The sequence below is a fragment of the Pseudonaja textilis genome, chromosome Z (genome assembly GCF_049901715.1).
Source record: "Pseudonaja textilis isolate UNSWEBS1 chromosome Z, rPseTex1.2, whole genome shotgun sequence".
Classification (NCBI taxonomy): Eukaryota; Metazoa; Chordata; class Lepidosauria; order Squamata; family Elapidae; genus Pseudonaja; species Pseudonaja textilis.
This window is the reverse complement of record NC_142008.1, coordinates 78,823,891-78,847,828: the sequence shown is the minus strand read 5'-3', so window position 1 is coordinate 78,847,828 and position 23,938 is coordinate 78,823,891. Positions and strand designations below refer to the sequence as shown.

The 23,938-nt window shown below is 34.9% G+C and overlaps 2 protein-coding genes across 13 annotated transcripts in view; one reads left to right on the top strand and one right to left on the bottom strand.

Annotated features, from left to right (window-relative positions):
- The first annotated feature begins 266 nt into the window (after window positions 1–266).
- Window positions 267–22,332, top strand: MSANTD3 (Myb/SANT DNA binding domain containing 3). Of its 6 annotated transcripts, none has more exons than XM_087916993.1 (4): window positions 267–638; window positions 900–974; window positions 16,100–16,549; window positions 18,085–22,332. In XM_087916993.1, the coding sequence occupies exons 3-4, from the start codon at window positions 16,132–16,134 to the stop codon at window positions 18,492–18,494; spliced, it is 828 nt and encodes a 275-aa protein (XP_087773119.1). In that variant the 5' UTR covers window positions 267–638; window positions 900–974; window positions 16,100–16,131; the 3' UTR covers window positions 18,495–22,332. The 6 variants fall into 6 exon arrangements, with proteins under 6 accessions (XP_087773119.1, XP_087773118.1, XP_087773121.1 ...); XM_087916992.1 differs by adding an exon at window positions 4,456–4,723 and having other exon boundaries at window positions 267–974; XM_087916994.1 differs by lacking the exons at window positions 267–638; window positions 900–974 and adding exons at window positions 1,912–1,953; window positions 2,640–2,687.
- PDCD6 (programmed cell death 6) overlaps window positions 6,606–23,938 on the bottom strand; it is a 72,710-nt gene continuing 55,377 nt past the window's right edge. For 4 of the 7 annotated variants that reach the window (XR_015740218.1, XR_015740221.1, XM_087916996.1 and 1 more), the window contains exon 7: window positions 6,606–10,317. The gene's annotated coding sequence lies outside the window, so the exon portion shown is untranslated. Of the gene's footprint in view, window positions 10,318–17,403; window positions 17,485–23,938 lie in introns of all 7 variants that reach the window. The other 3 variants (XR_015740219.1, XR_015740222.1, XR_015740220.1) reach the window with 2 other exon arrangements.

Genomic DNA, 23,938 nt, shown 5'->3' with positions numbered 1-23,938 from the left:
TACCGTCCCTGTCCTAGTGTTTCTTTTATTTTTTTTATATGTATTCATTTCATGTATTCATAACTATGTTTATCCTTATCCTTATTATATTGTAAGCGACTGACAAATCAAATAAAAAGTCCTTCAAGCCCTTCGATGAACCGCAGGCAACCGGACGAACGTAAATAAAGGTCCTTATTGTAAATCCAAACCCCTTGCTTCAAAAACATCCCATAGGCTGCCGTCCACCAGTTACCGAAAGACTATTGCGCACGCGCAGGTTGGCTCTTTTACTTTTGTCGGAATAATTACCATCAGTTAGACGGAAAACCCTAACTGGATAACCAGGAGAGGGAACGGCATTACACAATTATGTTTTATTGTTCTAACGAAGGGTGGTATTGTAATCAAACTAATAAGGAAAAGGAAGCAAACTGCGTTCTTTTTGCTCATAATTATGCATACACTTGGGATTTGCTACTCACTTTAGTGAGCAGGGGATTGCGTATTTTTGCTAAGCAGTCGATCTTCCCTAAGCTGTCCCACCGTGTCGGAATTTGAGAAGAGCAGGAAAGGGGGCTAATAGTATGACTGTGGGAGGGACAAAGAGGTCTAGACTTCCACCCCAGTTTTGAAGCGGGAGCAGAAAATAAAGGCCGGTAATGGTGGTGCATTATTAACTAAAGATTGCTATTGTCTTTCAAATCTAAGACGCTGGCGTTGCAATTGCAGAACATTTTTTTTTCTTCCTGTCCCATTACTGATTTTTTCGGAAGTACAGATAACAACTACTACAAGACCAACATTCTGTTTGGATCCAGCTTACGTCCCTCTATTTCTAAATCTACGACCGCTAGTGTGCATGTAAATTGCTGGGCCGTTTTTTGTCAGGCTAATATCTTTGCTTCCTTTTATCTAAGCCAAGAAGAGGATATCGGCAGCATCGAGGAGAAAGGAAGGGGAAATCTGAGAAGGCCTTTATGCACAGAAGCCTGGTAACATATATATTTGTGTTTATTTAGAAGAAAAAAAGTGTTTCAGAGAAGCACTTTGAAATCCTCTCTCCTTCATTATCATTTGCCTTAGGCCATGCTTAGAATGTTTTATAGATAGACGCAGATTTCTTCATTTCTTTACTGTTCTCAACAGTAAATATCTGACAAATCAAAAAATCTCAGTATCTAGGAATAAGCCCCAATGAGCAAAGTTGGGTACCATTGAATAAATGTGTTGCTAACGTTATTTAATGTAAGCAAGATTAGATAGTTATCTGAAAATGAAAATAAAAAGAATACTTTATAATTCAGTTTTAATTAGTTGCTTTTCAAAATTAGAACTACAATTTTTTAAAAAGTTGCTTTTTTCCATCAGTTTTAAAATATTGGTCAAACACTGGTCTATTTTCAACATCCAGGCAGATAGTATTAAGACAAATTTACCTTTTAATAAAATCTCAAGTAAAACCTTCATTTTGTATTTTTGCATGTGATTTTTTTGCAAAATTTTTTGTGAAGTTTGGATGCAAGTTTCACAATTTGGTTATACAATCGTTTTTCTGGAAGTAAAAAATAGATTGTACGTATACTTTACCTACAAATGTACATTCTTCTCTTGATTTTGCTTGGTTCCATTGACAATACAGTAATTTTTTACAGATCTTACACGTGTGAGGAGGGGTATGCATATCCCAAGATAGTGTCAAAGAAGTTATAAAGGTTCTTATGACTCATCTTTAGATATTAGCTATCTCCCAAACTGAGTCAGTTGGCAATTCTAGACCAGAAGCACCTCAAAGTGGGTGTGGCAAAATGGGTAATCAGGTAATGCGCTAACAATTTTCATCTGCTTCAGAATTTGAGACTTGTTAATTTAAAAAAAGAAGGGAAGAAAAGTAAATAATGCTTAATTTTGTCTCTGTTGCTTTTTCGGGGCATTGGAAATGTTACATATTCCAGGCTTAGTATGAACTGGTATGTTATGAACTCAAACGTATTCCCCCCCCTCCCCCCGTGCCTCGTTTTTGGCCTCAGCAGCACTCTGCTGGCCAAAGATGGGCCGCATGGAGGCCCTGAGAGGCCCCCACATGGCCTGTTTTTAGCTGGCTGAGTGCTGCAGGAGACAATGGAGGCTGCAAACAGGCCACAGGGGAGTGCACTCAGCCCCCCAATGGGCAGAGGCACCATGGGCTGGTCCTTTGATATTTCCAGGCTGGTTCCATGGGCCAAATTTAAGCATCCCGCGGCCTTGAGCTTGACATCCCTGCACTAGAAGATTGATTTAAAGATATTAAAAACTATTACTAACAATATTTGTTTATCTTAAATGTGCTATTATTTGAGGTAATATTCAAACAGCTAGGGACTACATGATAAAACATAGGGTAGGCTCCTCGCTGTGTAGAGAATGAGCAAATGACAGTTCACATCCCCAATACCAGTAAATATCTTTCACCTGTTTCTCTGAAAATTACTGTTACCAATGATCTGTTTTGCTGATGATATATCGATTAGAGTACAGTATCTAAACACAGTAATATGACTTATCTGTAAGTCAGTTTATTTTAATCCTCCTGTCAAACAAGCAATTATTTTGTTCAAACAGTTTCTTACTTCAACTAGAAAGCTTAATTTGATTCAGTAATCTTCATTTTGGGCGGGAAGGAGGTTTGCCTATTGAAGATGACTGCATAAAAGATTCATTTTATATTTGTAAGTTCTTCCGTATTTTTAATTACAGTTTTTATATTACTAAAATGTCAAGAAGAGTTGGAATATAAATAAATACATTGTTAGAAAATCATTTGAGAAGTTCAGGAAGAATCATAAACATCTGCCTGAGAAAAGTTTTTAATCCATAGTTTTTTATTGAAATTTGATTCTCCTAAATTTCAGGTGATATCAGGGATCCAGAAAAGGAAAATATATTTGACTCAGCTGATGATTGAATATAAAAGCAAATATTCTGCAGAGCAAATATCCGTCACTTATTCCTGCTAATCTGGCTCCTGTAACTGCGTCTTAATCTATGATGTAAATTTAAATTCACAGGTTTTCATTTTATATTCTAAATTTTATACTCCTCCATAATATTTATTTCAGTTTTCATGGTGATACTAATCTCTTATAAAAGTGAGGAATATATTAAAAATGCAGAGTATATGCTCACCTCACCTTTTTATTTTTCTTCCGTAAATATTTGTCCAGGAGAACTTAAAGAATATAATATATTTTTGGATAACTTTGACGTATTGCTCAAGTCTTTTTCCTTTTATCGAAAGACAAATCAAATGATCATAATTTTTCATTAGTTCATTGCTGCAAATTTAGCGTGCCTTCCAATGTTGCATAATTTTTATCAACCGCCCTCAGTTCTTAATGCCTTGAATAATTCTAAATTGCAAGAGTAGCAATGCAAAAAAAAGAAGAAGAATAGAGGGATCTTTAACATTCCATGATTGCTTTTACATAATTGTTGTAAATGAATAAATATTAGCAGACTTTCTGATTTCAGTCCACCATATGACAATAAAGGGACGATCAAATCCCTTAATTTTTCAAATGAGTTAATGTTCCAAATGTTTTTAAAATAACATTTCCAATAACATGAATGCAACCAACCCTTATTAAACGGATTTTAGGTGAGTAAAATCACCTAAGTGAGGTGATTTTACTCATTTCAGTAAGTAAAAATCATAGTGTTTCCTATATGGAAATTTTGTTCAGTGAGGAATAGAATATTCCAGTTAAACAAAGAGCACTGAAAATAGTGGTCTATGTACTGTCTGTAGAGGACACATTGAGTCAATATTCTGTATCTATATCAGAAAAAACTGTTAACTCTAGGATAAATAGCTCTCAGTAAGTTAAACCAAATGTTCCAATCAAATCAGATGACAATAAGATGTGGTTTTGATTATAGGAAACTTTATGGGCTTTTTGTGTAAAACATAAAAGATGAACTTAATCTATAGTTGTGACAAATAGGCTACATTATAGAAAGAAGAGAGTCATGAGGTAACTTTAGAGAAAGATTGTTCTCATAACTTTTTGTAAGGAAGATTGGAAACCACTTCGTATTTTCTATTCTATCTTTTTTCTTCTCTTTTTACTCTTTAGGATTCTCCTTTTTACATTTTTGCCTTCAATCTTTAGTTTATCTTTCCTCTTGTTTTTACATTTTTCAGTAAAATAATATTTAAAAAAGACTATAGAGACCGCCCCCCTCAAACACATTTATACACACATTATGCCCCAATCAAAAGAGAGATCCCAATTCAGAAAAATGATGTTTTGATCACCATGATGCTTTTTTTGTTGTTGTACTTGCCCTGTGACTTGAGCCATTCTGAGACTTTAATAACTCCAGTTCTGTTAGCATTCAAGAAAGCTTTGAAGACTTGGCTATTCTCCTGGACATTGGGGCTTGGAGGCCTAACTCTGATTGTTTTCCCCCTTTTTTGTATACTAGGTATACTAGGTAGAATCACAGTTATGGATTGGCCAGTCATATAATTCATTTTAATATAATTCATTTTAATTCATTTTAATAATGGCTACAAATCACAGCCAAAATCTTTGGCCTCCTTTAATCCACAATCAGGCAGACAATGTATAAATGAAGAAAAGGCAAGCTAATTGTTACACTTCCCAGAAATGGTGATGCCACAAAAATCACCGAAGTGGAAAGTATGCAGTAATGTGGGAGGCTGCAGTATAGAAACTTAAAGATCTGCAGACTATCTAATGTGAGTATTCATGAGTGCATTACAATAAGAATATCAAACAAGAATTTAATGATACCAGGGAGAAAAATGCTCAATATTACCATCATCTTCAATTTGCGAAGAACCACCAGAATGACCTAGAAGATTTTTATGATTAAGATAAAAACAGAGTTTTGTGGCATTGATAAGAAACTATGAACAAACTAAAAAAAACTATGTTCAAGCAAAAGAGCAGCATTCCACTATGAAGCATGGTGATAGAAATATCATACTTGGAGACTCCTTTGTAGACTTAAGCAGTTGGACGTACAATGGAGTCTGGATTGTACTGCAAATTCTAAAAGAGAAAGTCAGAATATCCATCTGTAGCACGAAGCCTAAATGAACGTGAGTCATATACCATGATGATCCTAATATACAAACATGAAACAATAAATGAAATAAAAAATAATAAATTTGGGAATAACCAAGTCAAGGTCTTGCTCTTAACCCAAGTAAAACAATAGTAGTTCATGTAAGACTACCCCCAAATATCAATAAACTGAAGCAGTTGTCTAAAGAGAATGACTACATGCCAAACAATTATGCAGAATTGATCCACAAGTACAAGAAATGTTTTAAATTATTGATGCTCTGGTTTTATGTAATTTTTGCAACAAAGTGAAGTCTTAAAATATTCCTTCTATCTCATGGCTGAAGAAGAATATTGGAGGGGCAGAGCATGGAAGAAAAAAATTCTGGTGGTAAGGTGGACAACTGCATCTGGACTTGACTAGGATTTGCACCTATAGGTAATGATGAAGTTAACACCATGGCAAGACATACAGAAAATTGGGTGAGAAATCTTTTTGTGCCACAGTAGTGCTTACTTAGCAGACATGTGCCTTTGCAGTGACATCCCAGAGATGGAATTATAAAGAGGAACAATTATCTCCTATTAATTTGCAATGTATAAATGGTAGTGATGGGGCCTAGACAGGACAAGCAGTCTACCTGCCATTTATGTGAGTTTTTATAGTTGGAGTCAAGCATTAGAAGATTGCATCTTCTACTGTGCTAAAAAATGGTCATTCAAAACCATCATTCAGAGTATAGCAAATACTATTTTTGTCTGTGTCTGTATATCTATCTTTTAGCCTGCCATTTACTCATTTATACCTTGTTGTGATATCCTTCTATATTTCAAATCATGGGATTTGCTGCTGCTTCAGAGCACTGTTTACCTTGTACATGTAGTCCTCGACTTACAACCACAATTGGACCAAAATTTATGTTGCTAAGTAAGACATTTGTTAAGTGAGTTTTGCCCCATTTTATGTCTTGTCTTGCCATAGTTATTAAAATGATTCATTATAGTTGCTAAGTTATAACTCGGTTGTTAAGTAAATCTGGCTTCACCATTGACTTTGCTTGTTAGAAGATTGTAAAAGGTGATCACATGATGCGGGACACTGCAACTAGCATAAATGTGAAACAGTTGCCAAGCATCTGAATTTTGATCATGTGACCACAGGGATGCTGCAACAGTCATAAGTGTGAAAAATGGCCATAAGGCACTTTTTTCAGTGCCCTTCTAACTTTAAACTGTCATTAAATGAACAGTTGTAAATTGTATTGCCAGCAGATTCTAGGATGCCTGCTGATTCCTTTTTTGCCATGCCAGTCTTTTTTGCCTTGTCAATGCCTTTGCCATGTCGATTAGTTTATAATATAAAACACAAAAGCAAATAGTAGGAAAAATAGGGGAGGGAAAAAGGAAATGTGTAGAGAAAGGAAAAAGAAAAGGTGTTGATTTCTGACTCCCTTTGATGCAGTAGAATAAGAAGAAACATTGAATCTCAACTTTTTACTTTAAATAGTAGTATAAATTAGACTTTGCTATTTTATTGATCTATCTAATCAATAAAATTCAAAATCAAAGTTTTTTTTTCACCTCAAGCACAAAGTCCAGAAGCAGTTTCCAAATAGAAACAAAAATACTTGTATTTTTTTTTTTTTTATAAAGGCAGTCAATTTATCCATCTCTGCTAACTCCCATCAGTTTTTGCAACCATTCATCCTTTGTGGAGATTGAAGCATCCTTGCATTTCTGAGCATAAAGTAATTTTGCGACCGTCAACATATATAATATCAAGGTTCCACCCAAAAAAATCCAAGTCTTTTTCCATTAAAACCAAAAGAAAAGTTTTATCTTTACGTTCCCTTTGAGAATCTTCTGTTTTAGAATATGAATCCTACTCCAATATTTCTTTGATTTATCACATGTCCACTATAAATAATAAAAAGTCCCTTCTTTACATTTGCATTTACAGCATTCATTTGAAATATCTTTATATATTCTGGTGTCAACTTGATAAGTGCTGTCAAATACTATTGATACATCTCTTTTAAAATTTTCCTTTAAATTGTAATTTAATGTAAATTTTAGACCTCTCATCCACATATTTGCCTGTTGTTCAAGCTTTATATCCAAAGTTCCTTGTCCGCTGAATCATACAATGCATTACATATTAACTTTCAAAATTCAAATTCAATAACATTTTATAGACCTTAGCAATAATATGTCCATCACTACTACACAGTAGGATTTCAAATACATTTTAATGAAGTCAAATATATTTTTGTCTAATTTAAATATTTCTTTTATTTAAGTAAATATGTAAACCAGTGGCAGACCTGAAAGTATGTAAACCATGGCAGACATGTCCTTCCAATTCTAGCTCTTCCTTAGACTTGAGGATAGGACCACCAAAATTAAATGTGCATCATTCTGGCATTGCCACATTTCTTTTCTAAAAAAAGCTTTGGGCGGACACCGAAAGAAGCATCTTTGTAGAAAACCTTGTTTTATATTTATTCCAAACTCTTAGAATGACACATCTAACAAAGTGATTATTGAAATCAACATTTACTTTAACCTTGTCGTACCATAGATAACTTTGCCATCCCAATTTTAATTCATGACCTTCTAAATCAGGGGTATCAAACTCAATTTCATTGAGAGCTGCATCAGCATTATGGTTGCTGTCAAAGAGCCAGTAGCAGGGTCAGCATGACTACATGGTTGACCCCGCTACTGAGTGCGCATGGCCAGTCTGATTCAGTTTGGATGGAACAAATTGCATCGGCTAACTTGACATGAAAACATTTCAGTGTCCCACAGGCTCCTCCCCTCCCCAAATTGCTTGCAGCCAAGTGCGCTCTTGTGTACACGCACACACATATACACACACACACACACCACATTCCAAGTTTGGGGACACAGGAAGAAGGCCTTCTCCCCAGGCCCAGGCATGATTAGCAATTTGCAAGCTCAGATGTGGATAAAAGTCTCCAAGCTTGGGATGGTGTGTGTGTGTGTGTGTGTGTGTGTGTGTGTGTGTGTGTGTGTGTGTGTGTGCATATGCACAGCACACCAAAAGAAACGTTCTCCCTATTCCAGACATCATTGGCATTTCCTTGTCCGGTGCCCTCTCCCAGCAAAGCAGGAGACAGAGAACAACATTGCTGCATGTGGAAGCGCAGAGGAGAAAGTTTGCAGGAGGCATAGTCCAACTTCCTTGACAGATCTCTGAGGAAGAGGAAGAGGCAGGGGATCACCGCTCCCTGGTCCTGCACAAGGGAGGCTGGCCCTTCTCAAAAGGGAATCCCCATTTCCAATTGTGTGTGGTAAGGATGCTGGCTTGTTGGGGCAGCCTTCCCTTATGCAGCTTTCCTGCCATCCTCTGCAGGGGAGATGCATCTGGGGACAAGGGGCAGGCTCCATATTGGCCACTTCTACCTCTCCAAGCCCCCTCCCACTTGATTAAAGATACATTATATAAATTAAAATATCCCAAAAGAAAACATAGTGAAATCACTAATTACAGCTCTTCACATATTTTCTGGAAAAAATATCTTTATTGAGGTTAGGAAGGAAGAACAGACCTTATTAAGGAACAGGATTGACCACTTTGCAGCCAGGTGTTCAGTACAGACCTTGCCAATGTGATTTTAATAGCCCAGGAAGGGCCAGGAAAACCCAAGAAAAATTTGGAAATCAATAAACTCTGGTGGACTATGCTTGTCTTGCCCTCTGTTGATTCTCCTCCCCAGCAGCAGCACATCAATTTTAGAACTGCATGGCCACAAAGATCAGCTTTTAGCTTTCTGATAGGGAAATCCTCTTGCATTTCAGCACAGTCACAATCTGCAATCAAAGGAAAAACGTGAATGTGATGGGCCAGAAGGTAGCCCAGCCACTGCACCCTTCCCAGGACTTATAATTAAGTTCGCTCATTTTGTCCTGCAAAGCACCCGGCACCCTCATCTTCCACTCTGCCAGGAGCCCCAACTAAAGGCCAAGTGCTCCAGCTTGCTCTGTCAAGGAAAGGGGCTGCAGCCAAGGCTACACCATGTCTCTCCAGCTGAAGTTTATTGGGTGACCCCCCTCCCCTTCCGCAATGAGCTTGGGTTACTTGCTTCTTGTTGCAGATGTTGTCAGGGGCGCTCATACACCACCCCAACTTTATTCTGGAATTTCGGGGTTGGAAAGCAGAGGGGCAGTGTCGCGTTTGTGGGCACCAACCATGCTGCTGGAAAGCCGCCTGCAAATCCCTTCTCCTGCAGCTACCTCCTTTGGAGCCTTCGTGACCACAAGAGCAGCCCCAGCAGCTGCAGCTGACACCGACAAATGTTGTGCTTTCCCTCCCTTCTCCGACAGGGCTGCTGTCTTTGAGGTTTTGAGGCTTATTTTTGAGGTTTATTTACTTCTAGTTACTGGTCTGCACAAATTTCTTCATCTGAATCCAAAATTAGTTAATATTTAATCAAGAAGTCATTGGCTTTTTCTATAGAATTCATTCTAAATCTTTGCTCTTTGATAAGTGAATACCATTCCTTCACGTATGTCCCAATGGAAAGGAATTTTTCTCTTCTTCGGGATATCAGAAATGAAGGAATAAACTTTTCTTTTTCTCAAAATTTTGATAGGGATTTCCTTCAAAACAATTATATCCACATTTTTCATTCTTAGTTTAGATTTAAAGTGGCAATCCAAAACATCTCTCGTTTTTATAAAATGAATTAAAACATTCCTTGGTAGTTTTCTCATGATTGCAATTCTGGAATTTATAAATTTTGTCTATTTCAAGGTCAAGGGTCTTTCTCAATTAATTAACCTGGCCAAGCCTTTCATTACCCTTGATCTAATATCTTCTCCAGACAATTCAGGAACTGCTCAAAATCTTAACGAGTTGCTTAAATTAAAATTCCAAAAGAGATCTTTCATCCAAATCAGCTTCATGCTGGAGATCTTTCTTCCCCAATTTATGCACCATCAGATCCCTCTACCTGTTTAATATCTCCAGTCAAATGTTATAGGTCCTTGTGGAAGTTTCTTTGAAAGTACATCAAGTTTTCATTCGAGTTTCCCATTCTTTGAATTAGTCTGTGTATTTTAGCTGTATATTTCCACCTTGCTGGCAGGGATTTGAGGGCTTGTCGCCTGGCGCTGCCCGTGCCCACTGGAGCTCCTCACGCTGCCGCTACTGCCGACACCATCCAAAAGAGATCTTAGAGAGTCTGCTATGCATCTCCTGATGTTCTTCTTTCAGTCTTACTATGACTGGTCGTTTCTTTAAAATATAACCAAAGTTTAAAATTAAAAATTTTAAACTTATAAATTTTTAACATTAAATCCAATGGGTTTAGCATATAAAATAATGTAATTAGAAAGTTAATAAGATTTGATAATATTACAGTCTTTTGGCTCCCTGGTATGGTCAAACAATGTCACTGCAATATAAGTTACAAAACAAACTTTAAACCTATGCCTCTTTGTTTAAAAGCCCACATGGTTAGTCCAAACAGAGGCAAGTAAAATCGGAACTATTTCTCCCCCTCCTCGTAACAGAATCAAAATACCATTTAGGCAGTCTTTGTTTTAAATCAAAGAAGTTCAGCAAAGTCAATTAAAGATAATAAAATCCCTTCCACGGTTTTCCAAATTTACAGTTTGTTTATTTTGGCTTGGATACACCAATTTCTCCCCCCCCCCCGCCCCGCCATCTTAAAATCATGAAGCTTCAGAAATGATGTTACTTCAACAAAAAGGAAAAAGCAGGCATTCCTATGAAGGAAGAAAAGTATCCCAGATTTTCCTAAGGAAAAAAAAGCAAGTATTAGTGACAAGATTCAATTCTAAAGGGAAAAGAAACTATAGTCTGCAGAACAGATAGTCAGTGTAGGGAAGTATGTTGTCTCCTTGGAGCAACTGAGAACCTTACTAAAATAATTAACTTCGCGGATTACTACTCCTTTCTTCCTCATGTGGGGATGAATGACACAACAACGAATCTGAAAACAGTAATGAGATTATGAATAGTTAGAGAAGAAAGTTGAAGAAGAGCACAAATGATGTTTTCATCTATACTTCCAAAAAAAAGGCCAACATTCAGTGAGGGAGCAATTTTAGAATGAACCATTGGCTTAAAAACTGGTGTTGATAAGAGAACTTTGGTTTCCTAGACCAGGGTTTGACATGAAGGGCTCTAGGCAAGGAATGGACACCATCTCACAAGAACTGGAAAGAATATATTTGGAAAATGACTGACTTATCAGAAAGGTTTTCAACTAAAATTGAGGGGGGAGAGTAACCAATCGTCATTCAAGCAAAAACCTTTAGATAGCTAATCATATAAGGAAGTAGAAAGTAAAGAGAAAGAAGAAAAACTCAGATACGAAATAGGAGACATAGGAAGCATAAGGTGAGCCACAAATAACTTAAATGCCTATACACTAACATTCAAAGTTTAGGAACAAACAGGGTGAACTTGAAATATTAATACGTAAGTGCAATTATGATATAATTGCCATTACAGAAACTATAGTGATGCACACAACACAGCATGAAAACCTAGAATGCATATGCATCAACATATAAAGAAAAAAGAATGACATTGCCATAGGTATATACTATCAACCAAGTAGAAGAAATTGATGAACTTTTTGCTAATCAGTTAACCAACGGATATAAGAAACATACCACAATAGTAGTGGGGAACTTTAGCTACCCTTTCATCAATTGGGAGACCAACTTTGCAACAAATGGGAGATCAAACAGATTCCTGATCACCTAGCTGACAACTTCATAACCCAAAAAGTAGAAGTGGCAACTATACTGGACCTTATTTTTACCAATAGAGAAGAAGTGATACAAGGGATTGAAATTGTAGAAACTTTTGGGGAGAGTGACCTGTCATTTTTCGAATTCAATATAAAACAGACACAATCAACAACATAATCAAATCCAATGTTTTAGGCCTTAAAAGCTGATTTTGACAAAGTCAGAGCTTTTGGGAAGGATCCTATGGATGAAAATCTTACATGGGCAAACAACTCAAGAAGCTTGGGAAATGCTGAAAATACGATTATAAAAGGCCAGTCCAGTTCAATACCACTAAAAAAGATAAAGAAGAAGAAAACAGCATGATTGCTGAACTCTCAAACCAACCAAGAGAAACAAAAGGACAAGTACAAAAAATGGAAAGAGGGACAGCTAACTAAGGTGAATATCAACAAATAATTCAAAACTGTAAAGATGAAGTTTGTAAAGCACAGTAAAACCTGCAACAAATTTCAAAAACAAAAATTTCAACACATTAAAAAAGTCAAAAAAAACAATGGGTCCGCTAATGGGAGAAAATGACAAAGAGTAATGGACAATAGAGAGAGAGAGAGAATGCAGAACTGCTTAATCCACGTTTGCATCTGTCTTCATGCAAAAAGAAACCACTACTGAATTTACCCAAAATAGAACCATAAATGAGAGGTTTTTTGTGCTGTCTGAACTTGTTTTCTTGCAGGTGTTTAATTACCCAAACTAGGTAACATCATCAGTACCAAAAAGGAATGCTGATTGATGTCCCTTTATATTCCAGTGACTTGCCTGTCAGTGTTGGTGGGGGTGGTCTTAGAGGTTCTTTGATTGGGCTGTTTTCTGTTGGCTTTTTTGGCAGTTTCTTGATTGGCAGTTTACTTTATTGTTGGTCTGATGTTAACTGTTGACACCTTGGAGTTAATCTATCCTGATCTGGGTGCTGATTGCTGGTGGAGAAATGCTTGAGTCTTTTTGTTCCTTTTTGGCTGGATAATAGTCTATTTTGCATAGGCTATAGATGTTGTTAATGTCTATGTGTCCATTGATGGCTGATTTGTCAAGCATTCCCTGGCATTTTTGGACTTGGCTTGGTTCAGGATGGTCACATTTTCCCAGTTGAAACTATAGTTAAATCTATCTATATGTTGTGAAATTAAAGAATTTTTATTGTATCTTCTGGTTGCTAGTTGGTGTTTGTGGATATGTTCTTTCAGTTTTCTGCCTGTTTGTCCTGTATAATGGTTGTTGCAGTCCTTATACTGTACCTTATAGATGACTCCTGGTTTTTTCCCCTCCTGGGATTGTTGGGTCTTTTGGTCTGCTTACAGTGTTTTGAAGGGCTTTATTTGACTTGTTTGCTATGCTGATGCCATGTGGTTATAGTAGTCTGTTGGTGGTTTCTAAGATAATCTTGATGTATGGCAATGTCATTCTTTTCAATGTTTCTGTTGGTTGTGCTGTATTGGGTCAAGTCGTCAGGGACTTTTTAATAAAGTTGCATGGATATCCATTTTGTTGGAAAGTATTGTAGAGATGCTCTATTTCCTTTTTCTGATATTCTGGGTTGCTGTAGTATATGGGTAGTTTTTCTGTAGACTTGCATTTCTAGTTTGCCATTGTGGTCTCTGCTAATCAGGATGTCCAGGAAGGGTAGCGAGTTGTTATTGTTTTCTCTAATAAACTGGATTCCTTTTTAAAAGTTATTAATGGTTCTGTGGATGTTCTCCAATTAGTCCTTTTTATAATGGTAAAGGTGTCATCTATATATCTGATCTTTATTATTAAGTCAACAATAAAAATATTTTTATTATGTAATACTGAGTCAAATATATATTTGTATATAATGCAGCCCTTCCTAAAATTGCATATTTTCAAACTGCCTATATATTCATACCTTTTCTTTTCCAAAAGCATTGTAGCTTCTTAAATATATTGAAACAAGAAAAACAACTAGTCCACAGATTTAGTTCAATTGGAGGCTTATTATAAAATATCATTTTAAATATTGTAAAATTTCTTCTACAGCTTCACCATAGTCCTCCTTAGTAAAGTTTACATAACTAATTTTGAAGGTGTGAAAGATCCCACTGATTATTCAAGTTACTCTCTGATTTTCTATTAAATTTTCCTGCAAAAATAATTATAACAATGCTGGCATATAAACTACAGCTGGTATTACCTTTGATTATTCATCCTGTGATTTTATCAAACTGATATTAGATTACTAATTAACACTCTAAATCAGATGTGTTCAACCTTGCAGCTTTAAGACTCCCAGAATTCTTTACCCAGCATCAATTAATAATCTAATATCAGCCCTTGACATATTTAAAAAATCAGAGATCAGTCCTTTTTGCAGGATGTGAAAAAGGATTTTGCTCTAATAGCCCTGGAAATTTCTGAAATTTAACTCAAAAATTTTCATCTTTTTATCAAATAGGTTAATGTGGTATTCTATTGGCTTCAATGGAATTATTATATCATACTTTCATGTGAAACTGATAAAGGATATCCCAAAGGTGCTTTATTTTTCAAAAGGCAACTGGACGTTGTTTTTTCTTAAAGTCGTTTCACGTCTCATCCAAGAAGTTTTTTCAGTTATGACTGAATAGTGGAGGAGGGAAGGATTTATATTCATTGCAGTCATCTGGTCCTTAACAATCTTTTTGACAGTTGTTGAGATCACTTAGAGATTTGTTTTGTACTCCCAGGGACACCTGAATAGTGCAAATGAGTGTGAAACCTTGGAAATGCTGAAAGGACTGTGTTGTAAATTGGAAACAGGTGGTGTCATATATTTCACACTCTGTTGAAAGAGGGCTATTCACTGTTAACGTAGATGGCCTCTTTGACTCCTCTTTCAAACCAGTGTTTCTCTCTGTATGGAATATGGACTTTGCTTTCTTCAAAAGAATGACCTTTGTCTTTCAAATACAGATGCTATACTGGCTCTTATCCTGATGGGTTTGTTCTCCTATGTTGTGCCATACATTTATGAAGTGGCTGTTTTGTTTCTCCAATGTACAGATTTGTACACACCTCTATATATCACTGCACTATACTGCATATATCACAATGCTCGGTTTGTGTTTGGGTGATTTATCCTTGGGGTGGGCAAGCTTCTGCCTTAGTATATTTTGGGGGGTAGAGCTTGTATGTATATTTCTATATTGTGTTGGTTGAAAATCCTCCTGACCGTTTCAGATATTTCCGCAGCATATGGAATGACGTTGCTTCATTTGTTCTCTTTTTTGTCTATTATGAAGGACTTCCTGCTGAGTCTTTTTTGGATGTGATAAAGGCCCAGTTGGGATAGCCATATGTTCTGAGAACTTCCTCGACATGTTTTGGTTTTTTTTCTTTCCCATCTTTATTGATAGACAGACTTTCAGCCTGATGGTGTAGGATTCTGATCATTCCCATTTTGTACTCTACCTGGTACTGAAAATCAAAATGTAGATATTGATCTCTGTGTATGGGTTTTCTGTAAACTTTGGTATTAAAGCTTCTGTCTTCCTTAATGTGTAATACACAATCCAGGAAGCAAAACTGTTTTCCTTAACATCTTCCAAGGTGAACTTTATTGTATCTGCACACAGAATTGATGTGTTTGGTGAAGGCGTCCAATTCTTGTGTTTTAATCTTGATTTCAGCTACCTATGCCACCAGTGAGTGGATAGAATTCCCGTGAAGGAGTTAAAAGCTTTGGTTTCTATCTCTTCCATATAGAGATTGGCCACAATGGGGAACAAAATAAAATATAAAAGAAATATAGAACCATATCTCACGATTATTTGATAAGTAATATTTTAATTTTGTTTTTTAGAAAAGGAGTTTAGCCTAGAAGGCTTTTTAGTACAGATTTCTGTCTTTAGTGGTTGTTTACAAAATGCCCTTGGGAAGCTTGTAATTCGGACATGAAGAACAGTGGCCATCTTTAGCTAGCATTCAGAGCTATATTGGCTCTGAAGCTGGGCATGCCATTTTTGTGGCTAGCTGGAACTGAATTGTTTTATTTTCCATGTAGGTTTAAATAACAAAGCAAGTGATTATGACAATATCTTGCAATGGGAGTAAGTTACAAATTATTTGAAGTTACACCGTTTTGTTAATGATTGTACAAATTGGCTGAGTCACATATATGTGCGCATATGTGTGTATTCCTTGTGAATATGTGAAAATCACGTTTTATGATTAAAATGTAGAGACTTTAAAATGATTCATGTTTCCAAATCTAAAGCATTCCTGTTGAATTTCAGCTTGCTTTGATATCCCAGAGAATTAACAGAAAATGCAAAACAGTGAAGTAATAAAGCCTGCCAAATACTTTTCTGAAGTGGAGAAGAGTGTGCTGCTGGCATTAGTTGAGAAATATAAGTATGTACTTGAGTGTAAAAAGAGTGATGCAAGGACTATTGCGTTGAAACAACGGACCTGGCAGGCCCTCGCTCATGAATATAATTCCCAACCAAATGTATCACTCCGAGATTTCAAGCAGTTGAAAAAATGCTGGGAGAACATCAAGGCTCGGACAAAGAAAATAATGGCACATGAAAGACGAGATAAGGTAAAAAGATGCATTAGTCCACTTATAAGTAATCACGTCCTAGGAAAAGAGAAGATCACCAACATGATACCAGACCAAGTATATTTTTTACAGACTCCACCAGAAGAAGATTCTGAATATCAGCCTGAAACTTCCAATCAAGGTACAGTTATAATCTAGTGAACTGCATTAATCTATTTTTTTTCTATTTCAAAAATAGATAGGATATTTGCACTGCACTTATCCACTGGTATCTATATAATAACATCAGTTTCAAAGTGTAAGCAAATCACATGTACAATTCACTGTATGATTAGTGAGACATAACTTACTGCTCGTAGCTGCAGTAACAATATTGGTCCTGAATTGTCTCTTAGCTATAGAACCACCACCATGTTTTTATCTCAAAGTAGGAGAGAGAGAAAATCTTTTACAGTGGAATCCTTCCTGAACATAGAGATAGGAATACTAAAAACTGCAGGGGGCAGAGTGCAATTTATGGTTTATTATGGCTGGAAACGTAGCGGACACATGGATGAGACTAGGATTAATTAAGCTTTCCTAATGGAAAGGGGGATTTGGGATTTGTATTTTAAGTATATCAAGCTTTTTTAGGGTTTATATTATATTTCTGGGAAGTCTTTTGGAGTTGGGCAGGATAACCTCTAATTTCCTAAAATTTTGGTTTTAAAAATTTAACTTCCTTTTGATGTCATAAATTCCCAATTAGTTAGATTTTTAAATTATTAGTAATATTCTTCAGTACAAAGGGTATTATTTTAAATATGACTATGTACAAATTTGTATAATGTTTTATTTTTTTATTAAGTTTTATTTATTTATTAAGTTAGAAAAGCCTTTTTTCCCAATAATGCAGCTTTGAAAATCACACTGATCACTTAATGTAAATGCAACTCTTACAAAGAGTTGAAATATGTTTAATGTTTAATTATCTGAAGTGGAACATCTTTGAATGGGTAGTTTTTGCCCTTGTCATAAATAGAAAAAGGTACTTACCTATATAGATCTACAAATAAGAAGACAAGCTAGGACAAATTTCCTGTACCTTCCTCCTGCAGTCCATTAAGTTCAAAGTGCCTAGGATGGATAATATTACAAAACTGACAACTTCTTGAATTCGGACATAAGCTTAAATTTGTAAATATTTCCTATTTCAATAAACTAGATGAATTTCAGCCTTATTCCCAAGCTCGGAACTGAGGTAAAGTAGGAAATATTTATGTAATGTACCAGAAGTGAAACATTTTCAGAAGTGAAAATTATATAGATATACATATATCACAACAATCTTTCTTTCCAATTACCTTTAGCTTTTTGAGTGTCCACCCTAAAATACGTTTGTAATTTCATATTGTCCTGGTACAGACATTTTTGCTATTTAGTGTACCCTGAATATTCATGGAAGATTGCAGAAATATTTTAGTTATGCAGTCATTTTATTTTTAACATTGAATGCTTAACCTCCCTATAAAATGCTTTTTCTTTATAACAAATCACTTTATGAAATAGTTCAGCTGTTTGTGGTTTGCCAAGGGCATTCAGTAAATATCTAATGGAAAAATGGAAATCCAGGCACATTCCAGGTACATTCTTTCCACAAGGTGAATTAGATCTTATAATAAGGGAATTTTTATTTTTTTAAAATACAGTTTTTAACCGTTTCTTGTATTTTCCCAGAATCTTTCAGTGTTATTAACAAAGAATCATGTGATGAAGAGAAAGGACTTGTACATTTCCAGGTATGTGAAGGTACCTCACAATCTGAGCCTTCCTGTTCAGCAGTCAGAGTAACTGGAAATAAAAACTTCAGAAATAAAGCTGCTCAAGAAAGTGATTTGAAAAAGATGCATGAAGAGGAGCACCATCAGCAAATGTCTATTTTACAACTGCAACTAATCCAAATGAATGAAGTGCATGTAGCAAAAATTCAACAGATAGAAAGGGAATGTGAAATGGCTGAAGAAGAACACAGGATCAAGATGGAAGTGCTAAATAAAAAAAAAATGTACTGGGAAAGGAAACTTCAGACTGTTACAAAAGAATGGCCTGTTTCATCTTTTAACAGACCATTCCCTAATTCACCCTAGTACATGCAGCTGCTGGTGGTTCATTAGACTGAAGTAACTTGGTCATCAGAAAATAGTTTGAGAATCAGGTTCAATTCCTGTATTTAGAATGACAATGTAATTGTTGGCTATGAACAAATGTCAAGGAATACCTAAAATAGGGTTTAGGAAGGTTTTCATTTAATAAAACAACAAAGAAATCTCCATATTTTTGACTTTATAATGGAATTTCCAAGTATGCCCAATAAACCACTCCTTTTCATGGTAGCCAGCTCAATCCAATTGGGTATTTTATGTTATTTTATTTTTGTAGCTGAGTTTTTCAATTAATTATTTAATGATGAATGTATATTACGGTACAGTTATTAAGACTTGAAGAGTGATTCAGCTGAATTATCAAGCAAGATAAAAAGGGTGATAATATAGCAATTGCTGTACAAGAAAAGGAATTCAGATTTCCAAAGCTGTCAGATTGGCTGTCTGTTCAGACATAGTTATAATTGTGGAATAGTAGAAATATGTGTTCCCCACTTTCTGCCTTCACTTCTTTTCTGATAGATTATCTAGTCTGTTGCCCTTGATTTGCACTGTATGGCACAATCAGCCCACTAGCCGGTAAAACTCACACTGGCATCTGGCCTGCAGTAAAAAGAAATAACCCACTTCTATTTGCATCTAGTCCTATGAATGTTTTATCCAAAGTAAATGCTTATAGACTTTGCAATTTATTAATTTTATGCAAGTACTGCTTGTGAATGTTTGTGGCTTCCTGCTACTATGTATACACATACTGGACATAATTTTAGAGGTACAAAATGCTTGAAGCAGCCCTTGTAGAACTTCTACCTTTGAACAGATTATGAAGAGCTGAAGGAAACAAATACAATATGAAATAGAAAGATAGACATTTTATCTTTAAAATAGGTAGTAGCCTGGAATGCCCACAATTCGTATGTAGCATTATTATTTCAGACTAATCAGCAGAGATGGTAGGGACTAGTATTTTTTCAAAGTAGGAATTTTGTTGTGTTCATTAATGGGTTTCCAACAAATCTGAAATGTTTTTCTTCTGGAGATTTCTAGAAACTTTTTTTTTTCACTCACTCCATGCATTTCTGCTGGTCATTGGCTTTAAGCTTATTAAGAACATTACAAAATCTTTTAATATCTGAATAATAGGCTAAAGCTATTATTCATAGAAAGCTACCAGTAAAACAAAAAAGGCACAGCTTATTTCTGAAGGAAATATAATCACCCTAACATATTTTAATTACTTATTCTGTTCTCCTTTTGGGTAATTCTAAATTTACAAAAGGACATTAATTTCTTATCCAGCTTTAAAGGTGAGATTGTAATGAATGTTGTGAACAATCTGAATCCAGAATTTAAACATTTGCTTGTTGACTAGCTTGTGTGTTGAATTTAGTTAAAGCAGTGGAGGAGTCTCATCCTTTGTAGAACAGAATGGGCAAAACCAAAATATTAAAAAATTGTATTTTTTGGTTTTGGCTTAGACCAAGAACCCAAGTTTTTAAAGCAACTAAATTCATTTCAATACAAATCTATTATCAAAAAAATCAATCCAAACCATAATTCAAATTTTGCACTAAGTAAATTAAATTTTGTATTAAATTATATATATAGTATGAATGTACTATATATTTCCATAGCATACATTTATTTTTTTCTAATCATTGGACATTATGCGATCGATAGCAGAAAATTCTGGATCAGAGATTTCACTAAGTATTCAACACATACATTGAAGTTTTATTTGAAGTTATATTTACAGCTTCAGTGACTATTGGCTTATGTTTTGGATTTGTTACTTATTTGTTACTTTCCTTGAGTATACAACATACTAAGACCCAATTATTACTTCTGGTATTATAAAGAAGAAATTAATTTTTATACATTTTAACTTTACATTTACCTATAAAAAAGCAAGTTAAAAGTTAATAACATCATAATTTTACACAACAAATGAGTGTCATTTAATTATATATTTCCAAATAATTTTTCCAGCCAGTTCAGTAGCATTTTTCATTGGCCTAATTTGATAAAACATTAATTATGTATTTGAATTTTAGTTTGTTCCAATAAATAAACTTGTCTTTATTTTTAATAGTTGAATATTGGGGAAAAGTCTTTTCCAAGCTATCTATACACTGTTCTTATTGAATGGGATTATGATTGGGTTTTTTTTTATGTTACTATTTTTAAATAAACCAAACTAAATAAAAACAAGGGAATTATTTAAAAAAAACCAAATAAATGGGAAAAGACCCAAAGAATAAATATTAAGACATGGCTGAAAATGAAAGAGAAAGTAAGGCAAGCAATTATCTAATTCTATCATATCTGGAACTAATATGATAAAAACAACATCCAAAGAGATATCATTAAGCACACTCAGGGGGATGAGCAAATTGGGACTTTTCAAAGGTCATGACAACCACTATTTAATACAAGGAATGAAATATAATTTTAAATTTTGATTTTTGAGTAAGTCTTGTTGAAGTTAACAATTTTTTTGTGATTCTGTTGGAAATATGCTAAATATCTTAGCATAATGGCTAAATATCTGGCTCAATTTGTTCTATTCAATTTCATTTATAAAGGTAAAGTTGTAGGGATATTTGTTTAATAACCGTATGTTTAACAGTTTTTAAACTTCTAAGAGGTCTCTTTGCACTACTGATATTTAATCTGTATAGATGTTCTGAGTCATAGTTTCAGTTCAACCCTCTGCATATTTCAGAACAGGCTAACATTTTAGAGGAGTTGCATCTCAGACTACATAAGTTGTGAACTACCATGCAAAATGCAGTGACTAGCACTCTTGAAGTAGGTTTGGCTTAATAGGTCACCAGTTGTTCAGATCTTTGTTCACTTTACATTCAATTTCTAGTGAATTAACCATAATATGTAGCACATGGTTCTCATTATGCTATGTCTTGATTTCTGTCACTAGCTGTCATTAAAGTTTATAAATATCGAATATTAGCATGGGCAAAGAGAACCTTGAAGTCGCAATATTGTGCAGATTAGACATATAAATAATAATTTGTTGAATATCTGTTTCTACTACCATATTCAACAAGTTCTGGTTGTGTAAGTTAATGGCTGGTGGCACTTAACATGCTAGTTTAAAATGTGGTTTGTTCAGTTTGGTGTAGCCATTGGCTTATACATCAGAATTTATGGTTTAGCTTTATGTATGATATAACATTTAACCAAGACATTTGTGTGGCTTCAATATTGGTGCAAATAGGACAGCTCCATCATTTCCTGGTACTGGAAAAAAAACCCTTACTGGCTTGGATCAAATCCTCCTAACTTTCATTGATCTATCCATTTAACAAATGCATATTACAGAGCCTTTTTGAAATCTCTTCAAATTGTAAGAAGCCATCTGAAATATCTCAAATAAGTACCTTTTAAAATTAGTACCAAAGCTGTTCCTGCTTTTTACAGAATTATTTTCAAAAGTGCATAATGGAAAATATGGAAAATTGCTATTATGCCCAAATAAGGACTGTTGCCCAGTCTGGTCTCTAGAACCAGAACCTTATGCTTTATATATAAATATTTAAGGAATAAGGGGAACCTTGTTATGCATCTTGGTTTCATAACATTTTTGATGAAGGATTTGTTCAGTAATATTTATTTTTTCATCAAAAGAAGAGACTCCAAAAAAATCCATAATGAAAATTAATAGTAGGTGTACATTTTAGTGCCTTGTCTATTGTATAATGTGTAATCAAATGATGGATTTCTTATTAAAATGTATCTAAATATTGCTAGTAGAAAAATTCCATATGCCTATACTTGCTTCCAATAAATCATGATGTATTAATCTTGAATTTTTCTTTTAGCGTAAAATCATAGGTTGCTTGGTATTCACTGTAAAGAGTAATAGTTCTAAGTACATCGAGAAAAGAAAAAATATGGCATGTTGATTACAATTAAGCAAAATATGAGAAAATAATTTAAAGAAGGCATTTAAAGAAGGCATCAGCAATCAGTAGTGACTTTAGAACAATAGTGATGGGAAAAGTTTTAATTATATAGACCAGGAATGTCAAACTTGTGGGGTCACATTGTCATTGTCATCATGTGACGTATTATGACTTTCCCCTTCGCTAAACCAGGGGTGGGCAGGGCCAGTATGTGATGCATCCAACCTGTGGGTTGTGAGTTTGACAGCTGTGATACGGACAATGATTGAGTCCAAAATACATTCTCCCTAATGAAAACAAAACTTTCACTAATGTTCATATACACATTAATGTACAATTAATTGAACCACTACTTGCCTAAAGTTCACAACACATGGAAACAAAAATTAACTACATAGTTAAAAGATACTGATTCAGACTTGTGGGAAAGTATCTTGGAATAGTTACTCAACATATACTTATAGTGGCAAAATTTCACAGCTTAACTAAGTACAGATAGTCCTTGACTTACAGTTCATTTATTAACTGTTCAAACTTTTCATACTTTTCATTTGAATCATACTGTGTTTTTCTCCCAGCACAAAAAGGCAGTGAATTGATATTTTCTAATCCAAAATCTTCAGTTAGATTGGATTCTTAAAAGTTGTTACACTTTTCTAGCATGGTAGCAGATTGGATCTACAGAGTTCTGATGGTTATAGCCTCTTTTTTCTGCCATGATTTTTGCCCCAGCCCCTTGTCTTCATCACTTATAACATCTGCCCAATAAGCTTAACATGATTTCAGGAAATAAATGCTGATTAAGTTTGTCAACACTTGTAAACACCTCTTGCTGATAGTAAAGATATATCTCTTTGAAATAATTCCTTTCTGTATTGGATTTCTAAATTGGATCTTTTTAGAAATAGGACTTTGAGTCCTATTAGAATTAATTTAAACTTATTTCACCCAAATTTTTACACAAATGGTTTGATTTGCAGATGCCACTTGCGTCCCAGTTCTTTATTGTGCAGTTGTTCTGCAAAAATACAAACTTCTCCAAGATCCAATATTTTATTTGCATTTATTTTCATTCCAATTATGTCTTATTTTTTTCCACATTACATTGAGTAGAACTTAAAATGTGGAGCAGAGGAGGGATGGCTACAAAATGGAAACTAATCAAGGAGAGAAGCAATCTAAAACTAAGGAAAACTTTCCTGACAGAACAATTAATCAGTGGAATAACTTGCCTCCAGAAGTTATGTGTTGTGATACTCCAACACTGAAAGATTTTAAGAAAAGATTGGGCAACCACTTGTCTGAAATATGGTATATGGTTTCCTGCCTGAGCAGAGAGTTTGACTAGAAGACCTCCAAGGTTTCTTCCAACTATTCTGTTATTCTATTCTGTTAAATACTATAGTTTAACAGCAATGATTCAAAGAGCTATATAATTTTTATTCTATATAAATGTATTTGTTAACTGCAACTGGTTTTTGGCAAAGGAAATTACCATCTGCT